Source organism: Capricornis sumatraensis, chromosome 2 (genome assembly GCF_032405125.1).
Source record: "Capricornis sumatraensis isolate serow.1 chromosome 2, serow.2, whole genome shotgun sequence".
Taxonomy (NCBI): Eukaryota; Metazoa; Chordata; class Mammalia; order Artiodactyla; family Bovidae; genus Capricornis; species Capricornis sumatraensis.
Genome location: NC_091070.1, coordinates 88,435,420 through 88,453,587, shown reverse-complemented (window position 1 = coordinate 88,453,587; position 18,168 = coordinate 88,435,420). Strand labels below are relative to the sequence as shown.

Sequence of the window (18,168 nt, the reverse complement as noted above, 5' to 3'; positions counted from 1 at the left end):
GCCCCCACTTATCTCCCCTCCTTGTAGCCAGGCCATCCCTCTTTGGAGTCATCCAGGCACACAGATCTCAACAGGTATGAGTCACTGCCTATTCCCACTGGATCAGGTGTCCCACATGCCCTTCCTGGAGCCTCTCCAGGGGGATGGTAGAAGGTCTCACAGGGCAGCCAAGCTTCACTGGATGCCCAGAGGCTTGGGAGAATCTCCAGACCCTCCCAGGAAGGGGTTAAAACAGAACAGGTTGCACTCCCGCCTCTGAAGTGAGAGATTCACTCCCTGAGAGATTTTCCTGGAGTACTCCCCAACTAAATCCCAGTGTGGGAGAAAGCTGCGGGCTGGGAGTGGATTCAGGAGTCTGCTTTTGCTGGCAATGTCACTGGGAGTGAAAGTTGCTCGGTCACGTCCAACTCTTTGTGACCCCATGGACTGTACAGTCCATGGAATTCTCCAGACCAGAATACTGGAATGGGTGGCCTTTCCCTTCTCCAGGGGATCTTCACAAGGGGATCGAACCCAGGTCTCCCGCATTGCAGGCAGATTCTTTACCAGCTGAGCCACAAGACTGGAATAGCCTTTAAAAGAAGCAAAGAGGATTGACTTCATTACTGAGTACCAACTCTGTGCCAGGCAAAGCGTGGAGTGTGCTAGTCCTTACCACCATCCCACAAAGTAGGATTATATGTACATTTCACAGGTGAGGACACTGGGCCATGGAGAGATTAACTTGTCTAGGATCTCTTCCTTCCCAAGTGTCGCAATTTTCAGCCCCCAGGCTATAACCACACGGAACAGCAAGGCGGAGAAACCAGACATGCTGGAAGCAGGAGTATTCCTAGGACCCTGAGCCACTTCATCCCCGACAGCAGACCTTTGCTACTGAAGCCCCCAAGGAATGGACCTGAGGTCTAGTCCATCATGGTCAGGCCATCTTTCAATGACAGCATCCAGGCCCACTGGATGGAAGAGGAGGTGTTCCCAGCCATCGGCCTCTGGCTGGTGCCCCACACCGACCTGCCTCACCGGGTGTGCTGGGTGGATTGTGTGTCTGTGAGGGGTGCTTAGCATCCTCCTGCCCCGTCAGCCCCTGTGGAGCAGGCAGGAGAAGCAGGGGCTCTGGAGGGCACCTCACACCCTTTCAGAAGGCCTCCTCCTATGTCATACGACATCTGCCCAGCCTGTGGGCACATGGGCAGGGCGTTGTTACCAAAGGAGAGAACCCAGGCGGCTAATCAGCTTTGGAGGTTTCTAAAACCTCACAGGGACATGAGCCTGTGACGTGAGGAAAGGGGATCCAACCGTCCAAGCCTTCCCCGAGGGGCCACAAGCCTTGCTGGGGAGAGAACCCGTATCAGACTGCCAGGGTTTGGAGGCAAATCCCCAGCTGTCCCCAGGACCCCAGAGGCTTAACTAAGCTGAGCTCACCCGCTGGTCCTCCCCGCAGCCAGAGCCCACAGCTCAAATGCTCAACTGCTTATACTGTTAGGAGTTTAAGGAGGCTGAACATCTTGAAGGTATTACCATTTATAGAAAAGCACATTTATGATTAGCTCTATATAAACACCTGGGGATTTATCTCCCAGAAGTCTAGGCTGGTGATGCAGGAGCCATCAAGCCCTCGGAGTTGACGCAGGCCAGGGAGAGCTCCCTGAGAAGTCTCTTCTGTCCAACAAGCTTCCTTGGGTCCCCACTCTCTGTCCCCACTTTCCCTCCTCACACCCAGCCATCTGCTCGGAAGACGCACCAGCCTCCCCTACACGGCCAGGAGGGCTGGAGGATGAGGGGTTGCTGAGCCAGAAGTGATTCCGTCTCAAGGTCCAGGGCCGCATCCCAGAGAGCTCCATATGGGGGCCTAGAGGAGCCTTCCTTAGAACAAAGGGGCATCTTAAACCCAAGGAGAGGCCTCCTGCCTCGGAACAATTCATCACTCGCCAGCCATTCAGAGCAACTGTGCAAATGCCCTCGGAGCCAGGAAGAAATTGGTCAGTGATTAGACAGGGAGGAGGCAGCGTGCCACAAGGGTTAAGTGGGAGGCTGCAGGATTCAGAACACCTAAGCTGCAGTCCTGGCTTCTCTGCTCACCAGAAGGTCGCCAATCCCCCTAAGTCTCAGAGTTCTCATCTGTAAAATGAGGATGATGACTGCCTAGCTTCCAGTGTCAACACAATGACTAAATAAGATAATTCATATAGAGCACCTGGGCAGGATGCCCAGTACGCAGCAAGTGTTTAATAAGCATTAATTTGAATGATTACCAACCAAAATTAAAGCAGTCTTTTTAAGGGACACCACCCAGAAGTACAGAGATTATGGGATGCAGAACATTTTCCACTTGGCAAAACTTTTACCCTTTCTCAAAAGCAATGGTTCTTGGGACTTCCCTGGCAGTCCAGTGGTTAAGACTCCCTGCTTCTAATGCAGGAGATGTAGGTTTGATCCCTGGTCAGGGAACTAAGATTCCACATGCTGAGCAACATAGCCCCTCCCACCCCCCAAAAAAGAAAGAACCAGAAGTCTGTGAGCAGACTTCCCACTCTCATAGCTTGCCACCTTCCCAAGATACATAAATAATTTTGGTTTATGTGATAATATCTATGAGTGTACACAGATTAAACAGCAACAGCAGACTTTTGGCAGGACAAAGCAGTAGAGCACGATCATAATTTCATCATCACAACGACTGCTGGTCCATCAGCTAAGCACAATTCTAGAGATGAAACACCTCTCCCAATCAAAAAAGCACACCAAATATCAAGTAAAGTGTATCATAATGTATGCTTTAAATATCTTATAATTTTATTATCAATTACACCTCAATAAAGCTGAAATTTTTTTTTTAAAGTACACCAGCAGGAAGGTGAGTGAGGGGAATATCATCACTGTGTTAACCCTGAAATTATTCTATCATATTTTTTGTAGAGCAAATTGCTGAAGCTTCAGAATGTTATCACTGGTACAGTGAGGTTTATTCTACCCCAAAGGTTTGAAAGTCAGCACGTAATTAAAAACTGCATGTAATCAAAATTACCCTTCAAAATCTTCTTAAATCACCCCCAAAGTTTATCTTTAAACACAAAAATCATACACTAAAGACTGGGATGCTCATAATATACAGGCATATGGAAGCTAAGACACACTGAACCAAGAGCTGAATAAAGCTGGCTTTCTCTCTCCCTTTTCCTACAAGAGTGTTTGGCTACATTCTTGTCAAATTGCATTCCAATCAGTTAAATGAGTAAATGATATAATTCCACCACTGCAAATTGCTGCTATGCTCCTCTCAACTGACCCATGCTGAAACAGTTCTCCAGAAGCTACATAAGATGGAACTGCTCCCTTTATCCCTCCATGACCTGGGGGGAAAAAAAGTAAGGGCACCCACTTACTTGCAGCCTGGATTCGAGCCTTCCGACTGACCACCAGCCCAAAGCGGTTCTGAGCCACACACTCATAGTCCCCCTCATCTGAAGGGCTGCCTCCTCCATCCAGCAGGAAGTGGCGGATCATCAAGGATCCATTGGCCAGCACAGTGGAGTGGGTACTGTCCGCCAGCTCCACCCCATTCTTCCTCCAGGTGATTCGCACTGGAGGAGTCCCCTCTACCTTGCAGCCCAGCATTATGGGCTGCCCAGGGACTGCAACATCATCGCTTGGCTCCACAGCAAATGCCAGTTCAGCAGAGTGGCCAAGACCTGCATCAGGAGGGGGAGAGAAAGTAAAAGGAGAAGTTAGTGTGGAATGAACTTGAAAACACAGGGCTTCCAAGTTCTCTGGATCTGAGTGTTCCATCCCCATCATTCTGCAATATTAATTGGAGTCTCTATTAATATATAGAAATGTATGCATTATGAAGGGTCATCTCATGCCTGGAATCTCTATTAATATATAGAAATTTCTGCCTTATGAAATATCATCTCATGCAGTACAGTTACTTAATCAACAGATCGTCTCAGAGAGATGGATATTATTTCTACCACCTTTCTTTTATTTGTATGTTTTTAAAAAATATTTATTTACTTGGCTGCATTGCAGCTGCAAGATCTTCATTGTGGTGCATGGACTCTATAATTGTGGCACGAGGTCTTTATTCATATCTTTTACAGAAAAGGAAACTGAAGCCCAGAGGTGTTAAGCAGCTTGTCGGAGACCTCAGAGTTAATAGTTACAAGTCTGGGACCTAAAAGCAAGACTGATTCCAGCATAGCTGCTGCCACTTCTGTGGCCACCTGGTTAAACACTGAAGCCGCACAGACTTTCAGTGTGACCTCAGGTAAAGTCTTCAATATGCCCTGGCTTCTCCATCCTCATCTGTTTAAATAAGGAACAACAATATGGCTTGTGTCATTTGTATGTGCTAAGTCACTTCAGTCATTCAGTCACTTCAGTCCAACTTCGCAACTCCATGACCTGTGGCCCACCAGGTTTCTCTGTCCATGGAATTCTCCAAGCAAGAATCCTGGAGAGGGTTGCCATGCCCTCCTCTAGGACCTTCCCAACCTGGGGTCAAACCCACATCTCTTATGTCTCCTGCATTGGCAGGTGGGTTCTTCACCACTGAGCCCCCAGGGAAGCCCTATGTTAAATATGACCTACAGGCATAAAGGCACTATGAAAAGTTAAAATTTCTGAACAAATATAAAGTGAGATGGTAATAAATCGCTGCTTCTTTTTGCTGACAACACCATCTGAACAGGGAGAAGGGTGTGTGGGTCTAGGACTGGGTACAGGCCAGGTTATGGTCCAGCCCCACTGGCCCACCCCTAGGATGCTCTGGGGTTTGGCAGTTCCGTTTGTTTTGCCTTTGTCATAAAGAGGATGAGGGATACCAAACATCTACTCCAATTTCTCAAAATTCAGAAAGAAGGAGGCTCCTAGAACCTTTCTCCCAGCAACCTCTTCACTCCTGCAGAAGAGAAAGGAACTGGAAACGGGGAAGACGAGGGGGAGGAAGAGAAGGGAGAAGATGAGGGTGATCAGGGAACCAGAAGTGAGACAGGAGGGACGAGAGCTCCAAGCCCAGGCATGATGCCAAGTCTCCAACTTCTCCAGCGAGCAACTTACCAGACCAGTTACAACTTCAGTCCTGGGGAAATGAACCCACCTGGGCTGAGAAGGCAGCCACAAACCCCCTCCACATTTCTGGGCAACTAGTGATCCCGGAGCGGGCCCCTCCCTTCACGGGCCAGCGCCCTCCCTGGCTGCGGGGAGACGGGGCAGTGAGAGGGAGAAAGGAGGAGGAGCGCTGCGGCGAGGGGCGTTTCCCCCACCTTCAGGGAAGTGTAATTCGTATTTTAAGATATTTGAGGGTCACGCCCCTCCAGATCCCTTCCCATCCTTCCCAAGACTTGCGTTTCAGCTGCCTCGGCTCCGCACCCCAACCCCGGTATTTTAATAGCAACTGGGGGATGGATAAACTTTCTACTAGATGCGCTTGCGACATCCTGCTTCTCCGGAGCTAAGAGGGGAGAGAATACTGCCCAGAGGAGTGTCTGCTGAGAACTTGGGGTGGGAGGGGAAGCGACTAGATTTTCACCTCTCTCGCGTGAAATGGGCCCGTTACAGCCCCTGAGGGAACAGGGTGGTGGTGACGGAGCTCCGGGCAGCAAAGCCCGCAGACCCCGAGCTCTGCGTGTGCTCCCTCCGGGGCAGGGCGGGCACGTGGGCATCCCCGCCGCTCTCTCGCCCTCGGTCGGCTTCTCCTTCCTTTCCTCAGCTCGCAGGGTGTCTCCCCCTCCCCACGCACGGCCAGCCGGGGACCTCTTTCTTCCTCGATCTTTCCCTCGCACTCCGCGTCCCAGTCCCTCTCCAAACCCGCAACGCGCTCTCTTCACCCATCTCAGCTCGCTCAGTCCCGGACTCCGCCCCCGGGGTCGGCGGTCTCCTAACCTCGGCCACCGCGGGCCACTCGGTGCCCACCCGGGCTCCGCGCTCCCCAACTCGCCCCTCGGACCGGACTCAGCCCTGCGGTCTCCCAAGGCTCGTTCCCCCCTCTCCCCAACTCCAGCCTGCCCGCCGATCCCCTGCTTTGCCGCGCTCCTTGCCGCTTGGTCCGGGCTCGGACACTACTGAGTCTTGGAGCCGCGGCGGACTGAATGTGAGGCTCTCATCTGGGGGGTCCATCCTCAGCATCGCCTGGCTCCGCGTTCCCGGCAGCCGGGCCTCCGCGCCCTCTCCCCCGGCTCCTCCCCGTCCCGCTCGTCTCCCCTTCTTGGGCAAGTCCCTCCAGCCCGCGGTCCGCCGGCAGGTCCGCGCCGCTCTCCCCAGGTCCGCCCCCCGCGCCCGCTTACTCCCTTCTCGCGCTTTCCGGGGCTCGGGCCCCAGCAGCCGCACCGCGGGCGCCCTAGCTCACCGTCGCTTGGCGCAGGCAACAGTAGCAACGGCAGCAGCGGCAGCAGGAGCCGGGGCCGGCGGCGCGGGGGCGCGGCGCGCGAGGCAGCCATGGGGCTCGCGGTCCGCTTGGATCGGCGACGCGCGGCTCTGGGGCCTCTCGCGGCTCACAGTGTCCCGCGGGGCCGGCGCCGGGGCCGGGGCCGGGGCTCCGGCCGGGGCCGAGCCCGGGCGGCTGGGGGCTGGGGCCACATGCCTGCCTAGGAGCTCCGGGGGCGCAGGGCGAGCGCGGCCGCTTGCGCCATCTTGCACCCACCCGGGCGATCTGTCAGCCTCGCCCGGGGTGCGCGCTCCGCACTCTCACCACCCGCCCCGCCCTCCCGCCGCCCGCCGCCCCTCTTCCTTCCCCTCCCGGTCCCCTCCCCCAGCCCCTTCTCCCCGGAGGCCGGGTCTGGGGAACAAAAGAGCCGGCGAGCGCTTTAAGCGGCCGGACATTCCCGGCTGCGCGGCGGACGCGCCCCCTGCGCTTTGAACTGGGGCCGGAGCGGCGGGCGCCATCCAGAGCTGCAGCCCCGGACCCCTCCCCGCGGGCCAGCTCCGAACTTGGGGGGCTGGGGGAGTGGAAACCCAGTGGACTGCGGAGTAGGACCGGGTTGCGGAGAAACACGCAAAGCTGCCGGATTCTCTCCTACCCACTCTTTCTGCTGCGCCCTTCTGCACCGTGTCCAAGTCTGTATTGTCGAGATAATTCCCTAAAAGCTGCACAAAGTTGTCAAAGATTCGGTTTTCCATGGGTTTCTGGTTCTTCCACCCAAAGGTTAGGACGTTTAGCTGCAAGGTTGGCCTCTTTAGACCGAAGAGTTGTGGCGCTTGGGTGGACAGGAGGGAGGAAGAGTGGGAAGGCGGCTTGGTCCAGGGCCCTGAGAGAGCAGACCTAACAGGACAATGAGAACGCTAAAGTAAGCCGGGTTCTGACCCCACTTCTCCCTGCTGGTTAGTTCAGCAAACCCGGGCAGTCACTCTCAGAGCTCATCTGAAGGATAAAGATATCCTGTCTCCCCTGCTCACTCTCAAGGAAGTGTAAAGGATACAGGTCATGACAAATGACCTGATAACTGGAATAGCACACTGAAAGTTAACATTCCCAATAACACTTCTATGCCACAAAGACCCAATGTTTCATGTCAGGGAAGGTAAAAGGAGACGACATCAGTCTCAGGTAAGGATTGTTAGGGGAGATAGGCATGCCTCTTAGGAGATACAGCCCCATGCTCGCCTGCAGAGACCATCAGTCTTGGCCACTCGCTATTAAATGATCTTCTGTTGAGTTCAGCATGATGTGCTAGTCCATCAGAATTACTGAGCATCTACTAAGTTCGAGGAGCAAGAGGTTTAAAGAGAGTAGTCTCTGCCTTACTCAGCTATTGGCATTGAATTGGTCAGGCAGAGGAGTAATTACATCTCTCTTTTGATACCAACTGTGGAATTGCAGAGCAGGAGTGTTAACATATATAAAACTAACTCTGATGCAGATAGGTAAAGAAAGGGCCTCCAGAAATCAGGTAAGTTTACTAGTGATGGGGTTTGTGCAGCCCAAGGACTCTGTAGTAGCAACTGGAAGATGAACAGGACTTGAGACATATGAGCAAGCAGTAGGAGGCAATGGAAAAATTCAGGGTCAGGGAACACACCGAAGTCCCAAACCAATTTCCTTACAAGGAAGGGCAGGAAGGATGAGCCTCTATTGGCCATAGGAAACGGAGGGGTGGGGGCCTTCCCTGGGCCGAAAGGCCTGAAACTCCCTCCTGCAGGGTTTGAATTCTTAACAACCCCTTCTTGGCTTGTCCTAGACTCAGGAGAGGTCAAATTGGTGTCCTGAGTTGCTGTCATTTTAAATTCATTTTGACAAGTGTTTAATTCTTCTTTATCACAACGTGGTCTGAGAGTGATATGCAAATAATGGCTATTCTCCTGCATGCAAAATGTGCAGTATCTCCCCCTACAATGTGTCAATTAACTCAGGGCTGGTTCACCAGCCACTTTGGGGGTGGTCCTGGGCAGGAAGGCCTCTGGTTCTTGGTTCCCAGCAGTAGAAAAACACCCATAGTCCAGGCACTATAAAGATCCTAGCAGAGCAGTTGCCAACTGTAATCCTGAGATGTGTGTGGGGTGTAAGCGGGGAGTCTGGTGTATGACTATTGTGCCTAGGTTTGAGTTAATGGACACCAGCATGATTGTGAAGGTGAGAGTGCATGTGTGGGTCTCTGAGCTCATAGGCACTGCACCCATATGTGTGAATGGGCATCACGGGCCATTTTGGAAGCCAGATTTATACAAAGAAGATTTGTCGAACCCAATCTCTGGAGTTTGGTGGTTCACTCCTCCCTTGCATCGAGAAAGTTAAAAAAAATGTGTGTCCAGATGAAAAGAGATCCTTGAAGAGCCTAAAAGAATGCCATCAAAGAAAGCATCTTTCCTAAGTTCAGGTGTTTTTTCTAAGTGCCTGTTGAGGGAGGGAGATGGTTCAGTTCCTTTTTTGAGGTGAGGGGAGTAGTTCCTATCCTAGGAGTCTGAGTAACCTATTTACTTTATTGAAATATAGTTGATGTACAATATTATATGTTACAAGTGTACAATACAGTGATTCATAATTTTAAAGGTCATACTCCATTTACAGTTATAAAATTCTGGCTCTATTCCCTGTATTTCGCAACATATCCGTGGAGCTTATTTTATAAATAGTAGTATGGACCTACCCTATCTTGCTCCTTCCCCTCTCCCCACGGTAAACACTAGCTTGTTTTCTCTATCCCTGAGTCTGTTTCTTTTTTGTTATATTCACTAGTTTGTTGTATTTTTCAGACTCCACATATAAGTAATAGAGTATTTGTCTTTAACTTATTTCACTTGGCATGATACCCTCCAAGTCCATCCATGTTGCTGCAAGTGGCAAAACTTCATTCTCTTTTATGGCTGAGTAGTATTTCATTGGAGAAGGCCATGGCACCCCACTCCAGTACTCTTGCCTGGAAAATCCCATGGACGGAGGAGCCTGGAAGGCTGCAGTCCCTGGGGTCGCTAAGAGTTGGACACGACTGAGCGACTTCACTTTGACTTTTCACTTTCATGCATTGGAAAAGGAAATGGCAACCCACTCCACTATTCTTGCCTGGAGAATCCCAGGGATGGGGGAGCCTGGTGGGCTGCCGTCTATGGGGTCGCAGAGTAGGACATGACTGAAGTGACTTAGCAGCAGCCGCAGCAGTATTTCATTGCTTAACCATACCACATTGTCTCTCTCCACTCATCTGTTGATGAACATTTAGGATGCTTCCATATCTTGGCAATTGTGAATAATGCTGCTGTGAACATTGACATGCACATATCTTCTCAAATTAGTGTTTTTGTTATGTTACATACCCAGGAGTTGAAATGCTGGGTCATATGGTGGTTCCATTTTTAGTTTTTTGAGAAACCTCCATACTGTTTGCCACAGTGACTGCACCAATTTACACTCCCATCAACAGTGTACAAAGGTTCCCTCTTCTTCAGAGAAAGTCCAGTTCTTTCTTATAACCACCTGCTCTTCTGCTCAAAACTCAACATTTCCCATCCTGGTAAGAAATACATTCTTTAGGGCAGAAAGGCTGAAGAAATTCTAGTCACTTGGTTCTAAAAACAAGAACATTTTTGGAAAATAGTTTATTAATTCATTACAGGGACAGATATATGATCAATGCATTGGCTTAACACTAAAGAATATCATAATTGTAAGGAGAAAAAATGCTGGAAAAATAATTAAATAATACAGCAAAACTACAGACAAATAAATGAGCAGGTACCGATTATACTTGTCATGCATCAAGAAAAGGTTTTTAAATGAGACTCAAAAACCATAAGGCATCCATGGTAGGTGACAAAAGGATTAATACCCTGTAAAAGGCCAATGGACTCTTTTCTAATAAAAATACTGCTACAAAGACACAAACCTAACACTTCCAAATTACCCAGAGCCCAAATCATATATAATGCTAGTGAGTAATGGCCATGTTCTTATCAACTGTGAGTTATAGGCAGATACCAGATTTATTACTTATTTGCTTTTGAGAAACAATTTTCCACCCAACCTAATGGGTTATAAATTGTCTCATTTGCAGCTATTTAATTTAAACCAGAACCTCAGTGCCTGTTAAACAAGAACATGAAAAATGACTATGTGGTGTAATGCTAAGAGCCTACTGTTAAAACAGCTATTTAATTCAGGACAGTTTTTTTTTTTTTTCCCCTTTAGGAAAAAAAAGAAAAAAAATCAAAGCAGCCAAATAAAATGAGGCTTTTGACCTTCAGAGCACTGATGAAACATATACAGTAGTGTTAGCCACAGCAATGCTGAATGCTACAGAAATAGTACAAATGACAGTTCTGTCCTTAACGAGATACAAAACCAACATTAATAATCTTTAGTGTTATCATAGGCTGCCTGAAGGGGGAGGAGGAGGAAATGTAGGTGCGGGTGTCAAACCTGAGTGACACCCGAGTGTAATAAACACAGATGCTGAAAGGGTCTGAGGAAGCTGCAACTCCACGGAGAGACATTTCACCATTAAAAAAAAAAAGGAAAGATAGACTGGTTATTTCTAATTCGGCTCAGAAGCCAGAGTTAACCCTTGATGTGCTTGCTGCTCTGTGAAAAAAATGGTGAATTCAGGGAGAAGAGACCAAGTCCTAAATGGTCCTCTGAGAGGCTGAGGTGCAAAATCAAATAAATGAAACAAGTCAGACTTGTCCCTGTGTGGGGAGTCAACAGAAAATGACTTCAGGACTGAATTTAAAGAAAGAGCAAAATGAAATGAGCCCATCACCCTTGTCCTGTGCGAAGACCCTACTTCCAGCACCCTAGAGAATGAGATTCCTCCCAGCCCCACCCTGTCAGTTCCTGGACAAGGTGCACAGAGTGGGAAGCGAAGGGGCTGCCCAGCCCCTAATTCCCACCCCGTTCTCCCTTTCAAGCTCCAGCTGGGAAGGAAGGTGCCTCAAACGCCTCTGTCCAGCAAACCAGACTTACCGCATGGAAGGGAGGGAATAATTGTATCCCAAGCCTCTGGGTCATGTTCCCCCTTCCCTGTCTCAAAACCCCCAAGGATGACTTGCATTTATCCTCTCTAAGGAGAACCCTCCAGTCTCAATCCCAGGGAGAAAGATGCAAGGGAAGCTGAAAAGTCCTCTCCCAACCCGCACTGGGGGTGTGCAGTCTGCCTAGGGATGGGGTCTACAGAGGCAGAGAAGCAGGGGCAGGAGGATGATGGCTGAAGTGGACGGCGGACACAGGAGTCCCATCACGGCCCCAAACAGACATGAGGTAGTCGTGTTGTGAGGGAAGGGTGCTGAGACTGAACCCAGGCAGGAGAGCCACATGACACAGTGTGGGAGAGGCGAGAGAGAGACAGCAGGGACAGACAGAAGCCCCAGAGAGGAGAGGACAGAGCCCCGGAGAACAGGGGCACAGAGAAACAAGACCTTAGAGGAGTGAAGGGGAGGAGAGAAGGAAGAGCAAGAGAAAGCAGATTTTCAAAAGCAGGCACTTCCCCAATTACAAAATTAGGTGCAGACTTGCTCTGAGGGGAGCTGGAGACACCCTCTCAATTTGGGCTCGGGGCACATGGCAGATGGGAGGTGATGCAACTAAAGTGTCAGGCATTCAGAGCCTACTTGCACTCAGCCCAGCCCAACCGGAAAGTGGGCCGGGGCTGTCTTTGTCAGACAAGGCATTGGAGACACTCTCAGAGTGTGTAATAAAAGGCTGGGTGACAAAGTAGGGGCCCGCAGGGCTGGGGACAGACCACTCTGGGGCAGTGTCCTGACCTGGAGGATCAATTAGGCCACAGTGAGCACTGCCTGGCCCAGAGCTTCCCAGCTCACCAACCAGCACACACACATGTGCTTCACACATGTGCACATCACATGTAACTGTGCGTCACATGTGTCACAGAGTATGGGGGGAGTGAATAATCCAATCCTTCCTCTCCCCGAGCCAAAGCACCCCAGGAGGCTCCAAGTGGCTTGATGACTTGCAGGCAGAGACGAGTACATGTGTAGCCACACGCATCATGTCGCATGATCCAAACCAGCCTGTCCCAAACGGTGCCCTCTAGGGGAGCTAAGTAGAGGAGGACGGGACTGGGGCTTTGGGCAGGCTTGGGCTGGCTCCTGGAGGGCAGGGGGCCTTTGGCTGGCAGTTGTTCCCAGGGGCCTCCTCCAGAGCCTCACTGGACTGGAGGTTCGAGTAGGGGCAAGTATCGCTGGCTGCCTCTGGCAGGCCGGTGAGTCTGTCTGGCCCAGGGGCTGCTTGCTCACACCCTCCTGGCTCCCGGTCCAGCCAGTCTTCCCCTTGACCGAGATCCACAACACTTGAAGTGAGGTCAGGAGCCTCTGAAGGCAAGGAATCTTCAGGCTCCAGGTCTTGGAGGTGGAGGTCAGGGGTCCCATTGGATGCACTAAAGTCAGAGTGGACGATGACTTCGGCCTCCACCTGGTTCCTGCAGGCTGGGGGAGGCTTCTTCCTCCCGTTGCCCTGGTCAGAGCAGAGAACACAAAAACCATCACTGAGCGTGACCGTCAGAAGAATGACTGTCACTCTCGGGGTGGAGAGAGGCTGACCCCCAGCCTGGAGCCCTTTATATATCATGCGGGAGTTGGTAAGGGAAGAACAGTGACTGTCCTCTAGGAGATGGTGATCAGATCCAGGGGAAGGCAGGGAAACACTACGATTTGCCGTTGTCACAGAATTTCAGAAATACCAGATACAGGCAGGGGTCCGTGAACACGAAGAAGGGCTGAATGCAGTCAGATTGGTGCACCCTCAGATCCGTGGGAATTCTGCAGTGGCCCACTTCTGCCTAGCTCGAGGAGGGACTGTCTTCCCAAACACTGGCCTGCTCTCCCAAACACTGGCCTGCCCTCCACCCACTCACCTTTAGAGGCTCCGGGGGTCTCCAGGCTCGACTTTTACCCCCAGGGATGTTACCACCAGGGGTCTCCAGAGGATTCACTACTTGCTCTTAACAAGCATGGGAGCTTCTCTCCTTCCCTCCCCCTTTCTTTCCAGGACACTGACCTTTATGGCCTCGTACACCAGAGCCTGCAGCAGCAGTGTCTGCCCAGTTCCAGCAGGGGGCAGCAGGGCCCGAGTCAGAGAGGGCATGGGGCCTGCCTGGGGCAGCTCACAGCCTGCCCAGGAACCTGCCCAGCTGGGCCCACCAGGCTGAGCCCAGGAGATCTGCACAGGGAAAGAAGCAGGAGCTGAGGGCTTGGCTGGGGATATACCCAGGAAACGGCTGGAGCCCCCTCCACAGACTCTTGGCCCCCTTTCTACTTCCCTCCCCAAGGCAGTGGGGACAGGCACAGAATGGGCTGAGAGTCTGGGGGTGGATTTGAGGGTAGAAAGATGCTCCTGCAGAACAGTCCAGGAGTTTCTGAGCCAGGCAAGGTCTCCTTCACCACAGAGGCAGGGAGAGGGTGAGAAAGGACTCAGGGGTTCGAGCTGGCTGGTCAGAAAATGCAGGACGAGCCACCACTGCCAGCATGGACAGGACCCTCCCTGTGTGGACGCACCTCATCTGGGTCCCTGTCCTACCTGGCCACAGCCTACCGGACCAGCCTCCTTCCCCCACACTGGGGAGAACTGGGTCTTAGAGCTCTCCCCAGCTCCCAGCATGAGGTGTGTTCTGGCCACCTTGAGTCACCTGCCAACAGCCCCTCGGGGGCTCTCCCCTCCTTCCTGAGAACCAGGCTGACCTATTCTGCCAGAGATGGAGGCCCATCTGCTTCCCTGCCTTGCCAACCCTTTCAAAGAGGAGGGAGAGCCTTTTCTTCTGCAGCTGGTCCAGGGAGGGGAGGGGGAGCGGGCCTCTCACAGGGTCACACAGCGTGCTCTCGCGCCCCCTAGTGTCCTATTTGGGAATGAACTGCTGTGTGGGGCTCGGACCTCCCCGGCTCCAGGCTCACCTTTCTCTTGGAGTGACCCCGGGCGGCAGAAGCGCCACCACCCATAAGGCTGTGCACTTCAGCCCTGTCCTCGATGTCGGAGGGCGGTGAGGACCAGTCCTGGGGACGAGGGTGCACAAGGGACTCCAGTTCATGGACAGCTGGGGGGCTGGGGGGGGCCAGGCGGGCTCGGGAGTACAGTGCGGGGTTCCCAGCAGTGGCCGAGGAGGACAGCCCTGGGAGGGCTTCTCTGGAAGGGAAGATGGGGAACAGACAGTGTGGTCAAAGAGAGGGGCAGGGCTGGGATTGGGATTAGTCCAGCCTATGTCCCTGGGCAGGTTCCTACCCATCTCTGAGACTTAATTTCACCGTCTGTGCAATGGATAAGAAATTCTGTGACTGTTCACAACAGCTGTCACACTGCACTGAGATCCTTCCTCCTCGGGCTCTGGGCATCTGGAGATTTGGGGGCCCTCTTTGCAAGACGCTAGCAGCTACCAAGGAGTCCATGAGATCACAAAGAGTTAGACACGACTGAGCGACTAACAACCACCAGCAAGGAAGCAGGAGAGAGGCAGCTATGCTATGCCAGCCCTTACTGAGGGGATACGCTGGGGGCATCCCTAAACCCAATCCGCTCCTCATGCTCACGAGGACCTCACCCCAACCCATTCATCCCAGACAACTTTAATGAGGCCCCCAGGAGGGGCTAGAGCAAGTCACAGCCACTTTCCCTGCTCTCTCTTCTCTGCAGAGGAAGTTGCTCCTCTCTGTGGTCAGACTGGTCCTTCCACCCACCTGTGGGGGCTGCGACGCAGGCCAGCACACATGCAGGCCAGGAGGCAGAGGAGGCCCAGGCAGACGCCCACGATGATGCCCGTGACTGAGTGCACATCCAAAGAGTCTGGCAGGGGAGAGGGAGGGAAGGGAACAGATCAAGGACAGGAGAAAACCCGAGGGTCATAGACCAGGACATCCTGGGGCTTCCTCTGGAGGCCACTGGCCTGAGTCTCTTCCTTTGGACACGTGAAATCTCTGATGCAAGGATCAGAGGGTCCACAGACTCACAGGGACCACTACTACCTCTCTCTCCAACTGTCAGCCCCACTGGACATCTGGAAGTTGGAGCTCCTCCCCACCAACCAGGCCTTTCAGTGAAACATGCCTCTTGCCTGCCTAACAGGGCTGGTTTCGCAGGTGTGTAACACGTGCAGTGGCATGTGGCCCATGCTTAGAAGGGCTCTGGGCTTGGTTTAATGCTCTGCTGTCACCACCTTGAAATTCTTGCCCATTTTTAAGAAAATGTATTTATTTGGCTATGCTAGGTCTTAGCTGTGGCACACAGGACATTTTTTTCTTTTGTGGCTGCTGTGCGGCATTTGGGATCTTAGTTCCCTGACCAGGGATCGAACCCATGCCCCCTCCAGAGCGAGTGTGGAGTCTTAACCACGAGACTGCCAGGGAAGCCTGTCTTCTTCATTTTTTAATAAGGGGTCCCACATTTTCCTTTCACACTGGGCCCTGCAAATTACGGTGTAGACAGTCTCGTGGCCTAAGACCTCCACCATACAAAGCTCATCGCCTCTTCAAGCCAGTTCTCCAGTGAAAGTAAGCTCCCAAAGAAACCAAGTCAGTCTCCCACAAATCAGACCTTTCGACTGAATTACCACTGAACCTCACCTATTTCCCCTTCAAATTTGTCCTCTCCACACCAGGCTTCCCTGGTGGTTCAGACGGTAAAGAATCACCTATAATGCAGAAGTGCTGGGCTCGGTCCCTGGGTCAAGAAGATCCCCTGGAGAAGGGAATGGCTAGCCACTCCAGTACTCTTGCCTGGAGGATTCCATGGACAGAGGAGCCTACAGTCCATGACGTTACAAAAAGTCGGACATGACTGAGCAACTAACACTTTCACACCAAATAGAGAGGGCAGCTGTCCAACAACATGTGCCTGAACGCAAGGCCTTGGAGGAGATGACTTCAGGATTAGAAGCCAGCTCTGGGGACCTCTGGAGAGCTTGGGCTGCCCCAGGATGGAGCCCACCCCTTCCTCCCTTTCCACCTCTTACCTGAGAGCTTCTCCTGGAGAGTAATCACATCCTGCAGGCCAGAGAAGGGCCCAGGCCCCACCTCTGTGCGTGCCCCCATCTTGAAGAAGTACCTAGTGTCGCTCTCGAGGCCGTGGACCTCAGCACTGAAGATGTTTCCTGGGGGGCGGGGGAGCCAAGGAGAGCAGGGTTGGTGACCCGGCTGGGGGTGGCCTGCAGGGCTGGGCTGGGAAGTGGCCCTGGGAAGACCTGCTGCTTCCACCCAGGCAGCAGCTTCTGCCTGCTCCTCCTAGAACAAACCTCCGTGGCTGTCTCAGTACTAACCCAGCCACTGGGGAGGCTGGAAAGGGGTGGGGGGAAACGCTCAGAGGTCCTGGGGTGAGGGCACTCACCCTCTGTGGTGAGCAGGGTCCACTGGTGCTCGGGCTGGGTGTGGTTGTTGCTGTAGAGAATCAGATACTCCACGATCTCCCCGTTGGGCTCCGTGGGGGGGCACCAATGCAGCCGGACAGTGGATGGTGTCAGGGGGCTCAGGCGCAGGTCGGATGGGGGTGTCGAGGGCCCTGGGTGTCAGGGGAGGAGACGGGGGAGGCAGGGTCACTGACAGCCCCAGCTGTGGGCGCAGCTGGGTGCCAGGGTGTGAAGGCATGGCCTCCTTGCTTCCGCCTTTACTGGAACAAACCACAGACCACAAAGCAAAATGAGGTCGGGTCTCTCACTGGGGAATTCCTGGAAAACAGTTAAGGAGGGGGGCTTTGCCACCATTTTGCCCCTCTTAGAAGTTCTCTTCCACTCTTTCGAGCAGAGCTCCTCAAATTTCCACACCCGAATACTTCCAAGGGCTGAGGATGGTTGGCTAGTCCTCAGGGGACCTGGGGGCAGAGCTCAAAAGTTTTTGGAAGGCTCACATTTCATTTAAACTCATCTCTTCCATGGTAACATTTAATATCTATATAATATAAAGTTCCTAACTCCCCTTGCCACCCCAAATCTTCAGTAAAATTGGTTGATGCCCTGTATAGCCTCCATGTACGCCTGCCCGGGCCCAGGACCTTAAGAGTCACAGGAATCCTCAGGTGAGAAGTACCACCTTGAAAGGCTTTGTGTTTTGTTTTCAGAGAAGTTGACGGGGGGCGGGAGCAGGGCAGGAGTAAATGAGGAAGGGAGGGAAGAAAGGAGGGACAAAAGGTGTCTAGTGAGTTGGGAAACAACAGAAATCTGGGAGCTCAGGTTTTCAAGGCCCAACAGAGAGTGAGATGGGGACCCAGGGCTGTAAGGCTTAAAAAGGCCACAGCACCATGGGCTGTCAGAACCCTCAATGGCCCTAGGTGACTCCCCACTTCTCAGGCTCTAGTCTCCCCATCTGTGAAAGGAGAAAATATTCCCCCCTCTGTAATCAGGTCAATTGAGCTGGGGATTCCATGTCATGGTCTCCCCTGAGAAAACACTGAGGCTCCCTAAACTCCACGTGCAAGACCACGATAAGCGGAGCTCTTGGGCTTCCCTGGTGGCTCAGACAGTAAAGAAACTGCCTGCAGTGCAGGAGATCCACGTCCGATCTCTGGATCGGGAAGATCCCTTGGAGAAGGAATGGCAACCCACTCCAATACTGTTGCCTGGAGAATCCCATGGCCAGGCTCCTCGGTCCGTGAGGAGCAGAGCTGAACACGGCTGAGGGACTAACAGCACCCGAGCTGAGGTCACGGGTGTGTGAGAAACAATTTGTAAGCATTTTTTTAAAAAAAGCGCATTCATGAGGGTGGATGGCCTCCCCACCCTACCCTACACACGTCTTCTTATCTCAGATCAGGAA

General features: G+C 52.5%; 2 protein-coding genes across 2 annotated transcripts in view; both read right to left on the bottom strand.

The window, feature by feature from the left end:
- The window catches only part of IGDCC3 (immunoglobulin superfamily DCC subclass member 3), a 42,080-nt gene extending 35,643 nt beyond the window's left edge, over positions 1-6,437 (bottom strand). Inside the window, exons 1-2 of the mRNA XM_068993509.1 lie at positions 6,347-6,437; positions 3,384-3,689 (exon numbers count right to left, since the gene is read on the bottom strand). Coding sequence (XP_068849610.1) covers positions 3,384-3,689; positions 6,347-6,437 — 397 coding nt within the window. The remainder of the gene's footprint in view (positions 1-3,383; positions 3,690-6,346) is intronic.
- Positions 6,438-12,481: 6,044 nt separating this feature from the next.
- Positions 12,482-18,168, bottom strand: part of IGDCC4 (immunoglobulin superfamily DCC subclass member 4) — a 36,423-nt gene continuing 30,736 nt past the window's right edge. The window contains exons 15-20 of the mRNA XM_068993508.1: positions 16,748-16,918; positions 16,377-16,514; positions 15,106-15,211; positions 14,329-14,557; positions 13,439-13,600; positions 12,482-12,895 (exon numbers count right to left, since the gene is read on the bottom strand). Coding sequence (XP_068849609.1) covers positions 12,482-12,895; positions 13,439-13,600; positions 14,329-14,557; positions 15,106-15,211; positions 16,377-16,514; positions 16,748-16,918 — 1,220 coding nt within the window. The remainder of the gene's footprint in view (positions 12,896-13,438; positions 13,601-14,328; positions 14,558-15,105; positions 15,212-16,376; positions 16,515-16,747; positions 16,919-18,168) is intronic.